This window comes from Chiroxiphia lanceolata, chromosome 7 (assembly GCF_009829145.1).
Source record: "Chiroxiphia lanceolata isolate bChiLan1 chromosome 7, bChiLan1.pri, whole genome shotgun sequence".
Taxonomy (NCBI): domain Eukaryota; kingdom Metazoa; phylum Chordata; class Aves; order Passeriformes; family Pipridae; genus Chiroxiphia; species Chiroxiphia lanceolata.
Window position 1 is genome coordinate 29,928,181 of NC_045643.1, and position 13,276 is coordinate 29,941,456.

General features: G+C 47.9%; 1 protein-coding gene across 1 annotated transcript in view; it reads right to left on the bottom strand.

The window, feature by feature from the left end:
* ITGB5 (integrin subunit beta 5) overlaps positions 1 to 7,224 on the bottom strand; it is a 59,988-nt gene extending 52,764 nt beyond the window's left edge. The window contains exons 1-2 of the mRNA XM_032693320.1: positions 7,048 to 7,224; positions 2,910 to 2,995 (exon numbers count right to left, since the gene is read on the bottom strand). Coding sequence (XP_032549211.1) covers positions 2,910 to 2,995; positions 7,048 to 7,153 — 192 coding nt within the window. The 5' untranslated portion in view covers positions 7,154 to 7,224. The remainder of the gene's footprint in view (positions 1 to 2,909; positions 2,996 to 7,047) is intronic.
* Between the last annotated feature and the right edge of the window lie 6,052 nt (positions 7,225 to 13,276).

The window sequence follows — 13,276 nt, forward strand, 5'->3', positions numbered from 1 at the left end:
ATAGGTCTCCTTGCATCCACAGGATTGCCTTCATGCACTCCTAACCCACAGCTGCAGTCTATGACTTGCTGCTCCTCTGTGCTTACATGGAGGCTGGATCCAGGAGTGCAAAGGGTGATGGAGGAGGATGAAACACTGGGGGAGCCTGCATGAAATGTGACTGTCTCTGGGAAACAGCACAGCTTTCCTGCTCAAATTGCTGCTCTCCCACAAACAGATAGGATGGTACTGCCAAGTAATGTTATTCCCCAAAGGAAACACAAGAAGGTATATAGAGAGATGACGATAAATAATATATATAATTAAACTTTGTGTGTGTATATATATATATATACATACTACATTTCACAGACATCTCTACACTTCCTGTACACATAATACATACACACGTAATACGCATAATTATATATAGAATTATACTATATGTACTGATAGACTTCTACTCTGTATGCTCCCTGACAACATTATTAATTGATGCCTACCAAGTTGACAAAAGCTGGCCCAATTTGCTCCTAAACCTGTTAAGTGAAAGCAAAGGGAGCACAAAATACACACAAATCAGGCTTATTGACATTCTACCACAACATGACTACCATCTGTGGAATCCACTCCAATATCTTACCCCAGTATTTAAACAGTAGCAGAGCTATAGAATTTGACTGGCATATACTCTCCCAGGCAACACAGACAGCAAATGACAGCTAATGGGAAAAGCTGAGGAAAACAGATTACGAGCTATTTAACAAATTTAACAAATTTAATAACCTGACTAGGCTGCAACAGAGGGAAGGGGAATAAGATGGTGAAATGACTATGAAAAGAAAGTGGATATTAGAGAGTTTATAATATTACTTTAAAACTTTTGAAGTCAAAAAACTCTAGGTGTCTTTCAAAATCCCATTACCTCACCTGATGATCTCAGCTAAAGAGAAATAATTAGGGTTTCAAACAGCACATTCTAAAAAAATTAAAAACACAGAATTAGAAAAGAACTTGCTAAGTTTTAGCATGTAGCATGTAATGGGGACAGAAGCTTTTAAACATGTAGCTCTTGGCATGAAACACCTTGAACTGTGCTTTTAAATAGCTGCTGCAGGCTAAAGGTCAGGAATTATTACAGCACTTCCCCGTAAACACCCATCTTCCTTCTTGGCCTCTCCATTCCAGTTTGGAACATTTTTTTTTGGTAACTATTCTGTTTGCAAGATAAGAGTCAGGCTGCCAGTCCCACGGGCTGCTGTACAATTAGTGGTCACAGCGACCACCAGACAAACATTTCCACTGCAGCATTTTGCAAAAAATTGTCTTTTGAGGCCAAGAAGTAAAAGAAAAACAAAAAAACCCAACAAAAAAGCACAAGCTATTGGGTACCCATAGCATAATAGCCAGCGTTCCTGGATCCAATCTCACCACCACAGATTAGCTGGCTCGAAGAGGAGCTCTTACAGCTGTTTACAAGATGTCTCAGAAGAGAGATCTATTGCTTTACCCTTTCCCTTCTGCACACCATTTGCCTTTCTGGAAAAAACAACCCATGAAGGCTATTACACTGTCCGGCAGCGTGGTGTTTGTAACGTTACAAGTTTTTCCCTGGAAAGCTGCAACTGTGCTTACAAGTAAGTGAAAAATGCAGTAAAATAGACCTGGAGAGCCAGCGCATGGGGTACATCCCAAGACCCAGCCAAACCATGGGGACTGGGAGCCACTTCTGCTCCATGTTCATATCCATCCCCAAACCCACCCTCTGCCCTGAGGAGCTGCAGCTGCCCCAGGCAGGCCTGGCAGGAGGAGGGATGGAAGCAGCAGAGGGGCACACAGACAGTTCCTGCATCCTCAGCTCACCATCACTCAGCATCAGCTGGAAGGTGAAGCGAGTGCTCAAAATGGGACCAGGATGGCCACACTACAGGAGTAAGGGTCAGCAGGGAACAGAACAGCAGCATTCCTGGCCATGCCCACTGAGAGGTTCAAAATTATCCACTGCTTTGTAGTTTCTCAAAGCCCAAACCCAGTTCCTGGCACAGCAGCTGTGCCTGCAAGTAGGCAGGATTTTTCCATGCATCTTTAAGCACCCATCTTTCTCTCTTAAACACTTAGGACAGGCAATAAGCAGACAACTGCTATCTATGCATCAGATGTTACCAGGTCTTTCATGCACCTTGTTCTCTAGAAATTGTAAGTCTACATGATAAGACGTATATTGGATTATATCTATCTATCTATCTATCTATCTATCTATCTATCTATCTATCTATCTATCTATCTATCTCTAAACTCATGAGCATCTCCTAGGGAGCAGGGAAAGATAATTGCAATTTCTCCCAAAAAAAGGAAGTGCAATTAAATTACAGGTGAGCAGTTTCAGCATCATCACAAGGATGTATTTTCACTCTGAAGTGCTCGATTGAGCTGTGCAACTCATGGATGCCAGAAGCACGGGTTGCCCCCCCAGAACAACACAATAGATTCAGAAAAGAGAATTATCTTTGTTACAGACAAGAGCCCATGCCATGCCAAGCCACACGACAAAGGACACGTAGCAAGACACCAGCCAGGGGCTTGGGGCTTTTTAGGGAGAGAGCTTTTGAACAAGCCTCCCTCCAAGACAGAGCCCATGCAGGGATCCAGCATCCACCAAAAACAAGAAGGTAATTGAAGGGACAGAAGGACTGAAGGAACAGTGCTGCTCTGTTGAGGATGTGTGAGGGCCAGTGGGGTCAAAGACTTACTTCCTATGATGTCAAAAAGCTGAGGAGTTGTACACACCCAAAATACGCTCTGCATGGAGCACCCACTGCCCTCACTCACCCCTTCCAGCATGGAACCGATGCAGGAACAGGAAGGGGAGAAAAGCTCTCCCTTTCAGCATTACAAAAAGCATGCAAGACAAATGAGGTCTGCCCACATACCTCCTTGGAGCACCAGGCACACTTGGGATGGATGAGGAGACACTCTTCGCAGGATGTGGCACTTCCACTGGTGCATAGATTGAGACCTTCAACAAGAGAGAACAAGACAGCAGGGTGGGCTGAGAGGTTACTCTACTCCAGAACGGTGTTCAGGGGGGTCCTGAGACATCTTAATGCTAAACATATTGTAAGTTTAAACAAGAGCAAAGAATCTCCCAAGAGCTAAAATAGGCAGAAGAAACTGTAAATCTCACTCCACCTGCGAGGAGGTCTTGTTTTCTTTTCCTTCCCCAAGATAAGCAAAAAGGACAGAAATTTGTTTTGAGGTGCTGAGAACCTCTGAAATATGACTGAACCTGGTGACTTTTCTTCCCTCTTTTCAATGGTTTCTGGTTAATCAAAAAGTTCAGCTATTCATCTTCCTAATTAAATACTTACTGCAGACAGAAGGCAATAGCTGTTTGACCAGCCTGAAACAAAGAGCTGGGCTGTCTGAAACCCCCTGAGATGCTGACTTTTAAGGTCACATCTTTAGGCACATCTTCTGAATTTTTCCAGCTGAATATATTTAAATTTTCATATTAAAGCAGTCTTGGAAGATGCTCATCTCCCTCTTCCACACAGGTGATTTCCACAGTGGACTCATGTTACAGTAAATTACTTCTATTTTATTGCAAGAGTCATTTCCACAGGATATCCAGGTTAAGCCTGTCAGTGTGTTTGCACTGGGACATGTCCAAGGCTGGCAGGGGTGGAAGACACTAAGGGCTCTCTCTGCCCATGAGGCCACCAGGACCATCAACTAGGGCACCAGTGATGCCCTTTTTCCTGTATTGCTGGTGTCCAGCAGCACAAGGCGTACCAAGTGAGTTTCACTTGCAAAATCCACAATTTGGGCTTTGGTCTTCAAAATAAAGTAGAACCACACAAGTTAAACTGAAGCGACATCAATGGTGTGGGCTTTGAATGCAGCAGCTTGTTTAAGCATGCCTGTGGCTATGAATGTGCCCTTCGATACCACCGGATGCCCCAGCTCCCGCGGTGCGAGCTATTAACTTCCACTGTCAGTAACTGATTAAAGAAATTGTCAGCCCAGGATTCGGCACAGAGGCTGCACACGCCAAATAAATGCCTCAGGCTTGAACTCCCAGTCTGCTATTTTTTCCCAACCCAAATGTCAATAAAGCATTGTCAGGCCTCTGCTTCCAGCCAGTTGCATCTGCAAATACCAGTCCACCACGCTGCTACTGGGTATAAGCTATGCAGGTTCCACAGACTTGCCAATACCTGCTGAAGAGCCACACAGAGTTTTCTCCTGTCCCAAGAACTTTCTGCCACAAGAGCCTTGGAAGAAGGATTTTTGCTGTATCCCATGTGAATATTGCACCAAAAAACAAAATGCACTGGCCGCCTGGGCCACTCCCATACAGGGCCAGGCTGTGAGCGCAGGAAGCAGTGATCAAACTGGACAGCTGGAGGAAAACCTAGCATGCCCTGGGCTAAAAACAAAAAGAGGATAAGCAGATCCTGTCATCATACTCAGTCATCACCGAGGCGTGACCGTGTCAGAGCCCTGCACTGACGGGCCTCTGCTGCCCACAAGGTGGTTAATTCTAACCCGGGAGTGCCAAGCCCTGGACTTTCTCTATGGCTCTCATTCAGACAGGCTCCTTGGGCTCATTCATACCAAACAAGAGCCTTCTTAAGGGTGTTGGTTTTTTTTCTGGCTGTTACCACATACCCAGGCGTTTCATTCCTTGTTCATGTTCAGAAGTTATATTCCAGCTCCTGGACATTGCAAGAGCTCAAAAGACGAATAGGTAATATAAAGTAAAATGTAACTTGTTCAACTGAGTTATAATTTAGACAGCCATTAAACACTTGCATTTCAACCCCACAACACAGTCCAAAGCCTCTCTTCAAGAGCTGCTGCTTTGCCAACAGTACATGGGGTAACATAGCAAAAATAATGTGCTTTATATAGCAAACACTTGCGTTTGTACTCTGGCTACCCTGCCCTGGCTCTCCCACAGCTCCACTCGCCATCTGCATAGGAAATAGGATAATATTTATCTCCATTTCTGACTGCTGGATTTTGACAGTTTACTTAGTACAGCTGAATGAAAACCAGGTCCTCCTCCTTCCACCGGGTGCCATGACCAAAGCAGCCCACGCTCCTGTGGCCAAGCCATGGGGTGACATTCCTCCCAGTGGCAGCTTTTGAAGTTTCAAGTATGCTTTTCTTTCCACTCTGCAGCAGCACTAAACCATTTCCAGCATTGTTGTGAAAACAAGAGCTTTGTGAAGCCCTCCAATTTTAGACTGAAACCTGAGCTTTTTGAGTTGGAGTAGAAACACGCAGGACTTTCCAGATGCAAGTCTTTGCTGTGCTTGATTCAGCACAGTCTTTCCTGAATTGGGCAAAGGAAGGATCTGATGATGCGCATGCTAGTCCAGATCCTTGCAGATGCTGGGGCAAGTCACTCAGTAAGACTGGAAGAAACTCAGTCTGCTCCTTGACTATGATACATTTAATTAAAAGATTCCTGAAAATCAAGTAAACTTCTTATAATGGGGAAAATTCCATCCAGGATTTAGCTGGGATTACTCTGGAGGAAAATAATCCACCCCCCTGGATCACTGAGCTGCATAGCCCACATACAGTCCTTTACACTGATGCCACTGAGTACTAAGCCCTGCACCCTGTTTATTTTGCAGAGGAGTGTCCAGCAGGCACTGGAACATCTCCAAATCACATCCTTCCCTTGGGTTGAGCTGCGGGAGAGTTCAAAAAAGCAGAGGAAGACAAGTGTATCTCACTAGACAGCAGAGATTTTAATACATCAAACCAGAGATGTAGAGCGAGATAGAACTCTCATGAAAGGTACTCAACAAATTTACTAATAACGATGCTCCAGGCAATCGAACATCATCTTAAACCGTTCTGCAAGAAATCCTAGTTTGGGCAACTCCTCAGAGATGAATGTACTGGCCTGCTTGGGAAAGGGAAAAAAAAAAGTGATGTACATTATTAGAGATCTGTGAAAAAAAAGAGCATTTTATTTAGGCTTCCAATGAGCATTCTAACAGACTCGTCACCGAGGTGGTCTGCTGCAATACTGAACCATCAATTTCACGGATCAGACACACAAAATAAATAAATAAATAAAGCAAAGAAAACCTCTTCTGAGCTTTTGCGGTCGAGCGCCACAGCACTCTGGAAGATGTGCCTCTTCTTAAGATCACTCATTAAAACATTAAGCAAGGAGAGTATGTACCAGACTGGTGGAGTCTGGGCATTTTGTGGGCTTCCTTCATATAAAAAAGTTTCCCCAAGTGCTCAGAGAGGAGCAAAACCCCATTTTCAGTATTACTGGAATGGAGTCACCAACTGTACTGCGGCTTGTGTGTGTGTGTGTGTGTGTGTGTGTGTGTGTGTGTGTGTGTGTGTCAGAGCATCCCCACGGGAGATGAGGACCACTCTCTGGGCGCCACGCAGACTTGGGGGGACGACACAAGGTGCGAGTGAGGGAAGGTACGAGGTGCGAGCGTGGAGATCGGTCACCGGCAGGGCGAACGTTTCTGTGTGGCTTTCTGCTGCCGCTCCTCATCCCATCGATTAACACACAGCGCTCAGACAAACATCCCAGGGCAGCGCTTGTCCCTGAACAGAAGTGGCTACAGCTGCTTCCATTAAGAATATATAGCGAGCGATGTGTATATATAGCTGTTCTGCGGTTTTTAAGGCGAAGGTGTAACACCCCGCGGATGCAGTCCGTGCCCCGCTGCGCTGCCGGAGCGCGGGTCCCCACCGCTCGCAACCGGGACCACAGCGGGAAGGGGGCAAGGGTGCAGCGCCGTGCCGGGGGCCGGCGGGGATGAGCAGGAGCCGCAGCAGGGATGAGCAGGAGAGCCCCGGCCCCGGGCAGGGGGGCAGCGCGGACCCCCGTCCCGCCGGCAGCGCGGAGCGGGCGCCCGGCAAAGCGGGGCGGCGGAGGGGCAGGCAGGCAGGAACGGGGGTGAGGGGAGAAGAGGACACAAACGGTAACGGAGAGCACCGAGGCGGGTTTGGGGGACAACCCGCCTTCCGGAGCGGCGTTCGCGGGGCCCGGGGCGGCGGGAGCGGAGCGGCCCTTACCTCTGCAGGGCTGCAGCGGGGCGGCCAGGAGGAGGAGGCGGAGGAGGAGGAGCGGGGGGGGCCGGCGGGCGGCGGCGGGGGCCGGCAGCCCCCCTCGGCGGGGCATGGTGCGGCGGCCGGGGCGGCCGGGCAGCCCTTCCCGGCCGGGCCCTCCCCGCCGCCTTTTGTGCGGCCGCGGCGGCGGCGGCGGGAGGAGGAGGCGGGGGCGGCGCCGCGGAGCTGCCCGGGGGCGGCGGGACCGGACGGGATGGGGAGGGTGTGCGTGTCCGCTTGTCCGTGTCCGTGTGTCCGTGCGCCTGTGCGTGTGTCTGCCCCGCTCCCGAGGGCGCGCTGCCGGCTCCCCGCCCCGCGCAGGGAGGCGTAGCCCAGTCCGTGCGGACGCGGAGCGGGACCCGCGGGCACGGCCGGGCCCAGTCACACGGGTGGGTTTGTGTGCGCAGGGGCACACACACGATCACACGGGCACGGACAGGCTGCCTCTGCACGCCCGCCCGCGTTCATACACAGCGCTCGCATGCGGACGTGAGTGCCCGCATGTGAGTGCCCGCATCACACGAGTACATGCGTGCGCAGAGCATCCCCGCGTCCGCACACACGCACCTGCATGTGTGCACACGCGTGCACGCACCCGCACACACATACGTGTGCACACACCCGCGTATATCCTTCAGAGACACACTCACAGATCCACAGGCAGCCGGGCAGGTACCTACAGTCAGACACGCACGGTGCTCAGACACACGCACAGACACACACACCCATGTACCCACAGGCATACGAAGAATGCGCGCCCTCCTCTCCCGCTCGCAGCAGGGCTTGCGCTCATTCCCCACGGGTCAGTGCCTGCTCTTACGTGGCGTTTTCCTGCTTCAGGGATTTTCTCTGTGCAAACAGACTGTGTCCATCTGCTGAAAGGCTCTCTGAGCCAGGGCACCCAGGCAGCGCTGCACTGCCTGACGGCTTTTTGGCACTATTCGTGCACCCACCGCTTGGGCCATCAACACTTCAGATCTAGAGGAAACATACGATTTATTATTGTGTTTGGGTTGCTGGAGGGCTTTCTGTTTTCTTCTGTTTTTAAAATAAATCATAAATCAACCACAGAGCTGATCATTGATTTTAAAAGCAATTTGTAGTAATAGGTAACTTACCTATGACCTGCAGCCCTTCATACCACTTTAGCATAATGTCTAATAGATCTCACCGTCAGATTTTGCTTAAAACACATGTGCTGTGTTGCTGTTCTCAGACAGAAGTGATTAACTGTTAATGCCACCTGCCAAAATTTCCCTTTATGTGCACTGATTTCCAGTGCTGCTTTCACAAACCTCACTGATTTCTTTAGCCTCTCCAAAGCACTGGGAGAATGCAGGTTTGCAGTTAACGTGACTATTTGTTGTTTAGGAAATATACACCTACAAAAGTTGTAGCATTTTAACTGTCCCAGTGCTGGTAAATGAGAGTAACTCCTGTTGGGCTGTCGGAGCATCGCAACCATACTGCTTGCAAACAGTGCAAAAATATCACTAAATGCCTCACTGCCATGGTAGGAATGTGGTGTGTGGGCCAGGCAGTGACCTACAGGCTGCCCTCAAGCTTTGTCTGTGCGTGGGGAAAGGGACAGCATCATCTCTCCCTGTTATCCCAAGAACAAAATAAAATGCATGCTATCGCCCTTTATTAATAATAAAATTAGTACCGGCCATGTTGAGTCTGACCTGGAAATGCAAGACATTTGAAGCAGGTTGTTCCTCTGTGGTATGTTTTTAATATTCCTGTGAAAAGAAAGAAAATTAAATGCATAGCCTGCACTTGCAAGAGATAAAGTACCTGATATGAGCCGTACTGCCCCAAGAAGCCTCATGTAGACCTAGAAGTCCCTTCTCAGATCTTCTGGCCATGCCCAAGTACCCCGAAACATGACTACATCTACTGACATCCATGGATAGGCTCATGTGTGAGAGCTTTAATCACGTTGGTAGTAGGAGCAGGGAGACCCTCATCCCTTGGCCCTGTGTCTGCCATGCTGACCAGGGACTGCTGGGTGGGAGAGCAGATGCTCAGGGGCAAGTGGTGAATGAGCAAGAGGGAAAAAGGAAAAGCAGGATCATGGGAGAAACAAACTATTTGGAGGGAAGGAAACCACCTTCTGAGACTCAACTGTGGCATCTCAAGGAGCAGAGAAGAAGGTTTGCGGAAGAAGGCATTGCTTTCAGAAGGAATGTGTTGCAGTGGGACTGGAGCCAGGCGAGGCGTAGGAGCTCACCAGTCACTGGTTATATTTAGCTGGGCTCAGTCGAGGTCGAGTGCCTGCTCTTGCTCTCTGCAGGCACCTGGGGCATTGCTACAAGCCTGCTGTGCCTAGGCTGACCTCATCCCACAGACCCTGTGAGAAAACCCCACGAAAAGGGAGAAGGTCAGGAGCTGGTACTACGCATCCTTTGAGCCGTAAGCTGTCGTCAGTGCTCAACATCTGCTGTTTGTCAGGTACTCCTATCATCGTATTTTTCAAGCCAAGCCCCTATGAAGGTCCCACAGAGTCACAGGACACATAGCTCATCCCATTAGACCACTGTTGACCAACAGACTACAGTTCAGGCCCAGGGCTCTCCAGGGAAAGACCCCTGGAGCTGCAGGGAAGGAAGTGCTGTGGCTTCCCCAATGAGAACAGTGTTAATACCCTTCTCCAAAACCAGTGCTATGCTCTTGCCCCACATGCAGCAGCAAAAGGGGATGTAGTTGCACTAATGACCAAGTGAGCAGCTGTGACACCAAGAGGGGGAATTTGTGATGACTGAACATGGGGAATGCACCCACCATGGGGTGGGCAGCTGGGCCCCAGAGCAAGCAGGGAGCCTTGTGTCCCTGAGGTTGGCCATGGACCAAGAAATGAGGCAGGAGCAGAGGTAATGTGTGGCCTGGAATGAGCTCTCCAGAGAAAGTGTTGATATAAATCCTTCCTTTTTGCTGGTGATAAGGGTGCCAGACCAATGTGTTTTTCTGGGTGTTTTGTTTTTCTGGAGTTAGGGATGGGGTGGAATAGATGCCCAAAAAGAAGATTCTCTCCATGTACAAAACCAGATAATCCCTTTGTCTTTCTCCTGGGATTCCCTTGTTCTGAATAAGGGACTGAGAAAAAAAAACTAATAGTGCTCATGTCTTAATGACATTGTTATATGATATACTCAGTAGAAGATGAGTTTGAGGCAGCACCAAGATTTTGGGATGAGAACCAAAAGAAGGGTTCTGTCTCCTAGGGATCATGAAAGGATGACCTGCAACAAAGTTACCCTTGATCTCCAGGAACAGCTGTCACCACTGCCTATGTCTTTTCTCTCTTGACCATCATGTCTCCTGTCTACAAAATGCCATTACTGAGCATCACATAGCCCATGAGACTGAGATCCCTCAGGTTCTTTGAAGTATTTAAGTGCCACAGATGCCCTGGGACTTGAGTTTTCAATATCATTGCACAGTTTTGCTGGAATAGGGAAAGGAAAATCCCGGTCTGGAAAGGCCTGATCTTTGTGCTTGCTTTCTTATCATTTGCATTTTAAAGCTATGGTCAAAGTAGGACATAAACCCAGTGTATCTGACCTGGGCATGCATTTCCAAGTGATGCAATTGTAAGTTGGTTCTTTGGCTCATTTATTATCAGTTAAAACAAATAAAATCCTTTATCGGAGATACTTCAGGTGTATTAAAGATAGGTTTTCATTGTCGTATCTTCCTTGTGGCAGGAAGGGTGGATAAAAGCATCTGAGTCATGTCTAGATATCTACAATGGCACTGAAGAGATTCTAGATTTTTAATGATGACTCTTTTTTCTGATCCAGTCTGAGCAAAATACCAGTCCCAGGTCACTGTCCAAGACAACTGTGTGTTTCAGGATGAAGCTCCACCTCTGCCTTAATGTTTCACGAAATATTGCCACCATCCTGCAGTGAGATCCTCTGACTTTCTCCCATTTCTAGACTGTGGTATAAGTTAAGGTTTGCTACTTAGCTAGCAGCTTCAACTGGAAGAGATATCTTCCAACTGGATGTAACTCATTATAGCCACATTATTTGGTATAATATTCTACTACTGTAATATCAACTACCATATTTGCATTAAATTCAGAAACCATAGGATCCCAGGCATGCTCTCTAGTGTGCCAGAAGGACCAGCTAAGACAGCTAAGATTACCCATTTCAAGAAGTCACAGTGAAGACAGGGATGGCTGGAGGGGGAATTTGAGTGCAGCCTGGCCTCAGGCACCACTGGTGCACAACAGGTCCTGAACATCCCTCAGTCCTTTGCTCCAGGCAGCTCACTGTACAATAAAAGATGGCCAAACTGGAACCCAGATGGTGAACAAGCTGGACTGATTTATGGTTTTAATAAAAAGGATTTTGGGGGGAGCTAGGGTCAGGCTAGGGTGTAGAATCAGAGCTATGAAATAAAAGGCAAACTCATTTGGACCTTGGAAGCCTCCACCATGTTACAAACAGTTCTCCTATTAGGAAAACACTTTCTTTTCCTTTCCAGGTCCTCACCATGCTGTTTGCTGGGTCCTCCTGGCTGTGCCGTGCAGGGAAGTGGGAGCACAGAAGCACAGGCTGTAGGCACCGGGCCTCCCCCCCCTCAATCAGGCCACAGACCTGGCTGATGGGGTTTTCACCACTGTGGAAAAAGTTTGTCTCCTGCTTTTTCCAAGGAAACTATAAAAAAAAATACAATTCACACAAAATTCTTGTCAGTAATAGGCAACTACCAGATGCCAAAAATTACAGTCATGAATTCAATCCTATTTCTATTCTCTGGCTAAAGATGCAGCTGGTGTTGCTTCTGCCTGCTATAAAAATAGGTATAAAAGTATCTATTTTTACCATCTAAGAACCAGCCTCAGTTCTCACATACTCAAGAGGTACTACTCCTGACCTGCTGAAAAGCAGCATTGCAACATTGCTGGGAAGCAGAGAGCAACACCTAAAATTCTCTTGCCAAGTTTTGACCCTCTCCCATACAAAAAAAGGCAAAGTTCAGCATAAATCTCTGGACAAGTCTATACCTGAAGCTGCTGGGCTGGAAAGTGAGGGAGGTACATGGGGGAGATTTTCCTCATGCCTCTGAGGTGCAAAAACTTGAGTCTTTCAGACAAAGATGATGAAGCCAGACCAAATATGGCAAGTTTTGGTGTTCCTACAGTCCCCAGAGCAGGCTGGGGGGCACTTGGCTGCCCGAGCAGGAGGGGCTCACTGATGTGCTGAACTGAAATGGGTGATGGATATCTCCAACCATGAGCCACCCCAAAAAATATGCCCATATCCCCCGGAGTTAAGGACTGTGCCATCAAAGGGACAGGCATGGGGATGCACAAGGCTGTGACACAGGAGAGGGTTAAAAATTGTTAGCTCCATGGAAACCTGCCTGTGGTATCTGTTAATGGTTAGCTCCAATTAAAATGTGCCTTTGGTGTGCCCTATCCTGCAACTGCAAAGAGCCAGCTCCATCTTGTGGTCAGGGACTCTGCCACTCCTCCTTCCCAGAGAGGAAGGAGCGGGAGGAGGGTTTGATAGCTTGAGGATCCGTCCCCACCACCCTGCACGGCATGATCAGAAATATTCTCTCTTCCTGCACTTCTTGCCTCATATGAACCTGTCCCACTTTGGTTAGCGCTGCAGGAGAGCCACAAAAGCCAGGAGTATTTGCTGGACGCATCTAGCAGAGGGTTTTTTATAAGCAGAGAGCCCAAAGAGATTCCCTTTGTATGCCTATGTGTAGGGGAAGAATCATTAAATATGATTTAAAATGTCAGCAGGTAAAGCCAGACAGGCTTGGCTCCACTCAGATCTCTGGCAAAATTCCCACTGAATGAAGTAAAAACTTCAGTCCTAAGCACCTGGACAAGCAGAGTGCTCTGGAGGTAGAGACGGGTTTCTGAGGAATTCACCTGGATCTGTGCAGTTTGGACCTCCCAATGCAGCTTTTTCAAATCTCAGTTGACACTTGGCTATTTAATCCCTACATGAAATAAATCACTGGACTCTGGTATTTTGCTTGTTTTTCTGGCAAGCAGTTTTTGCCCAGCATGAGCTTGCTGCAGAATCTGTTCACACCAAACTTGGAGGACAAAATAGTTGAGAAATGCTGAAGTCTACAAGGAAAAACCTTGCTTTTAAAAGAATAATAATGTACTGTTACACATATGCAACACAAGCCCTGTTTCATTTATAGGAATGATATA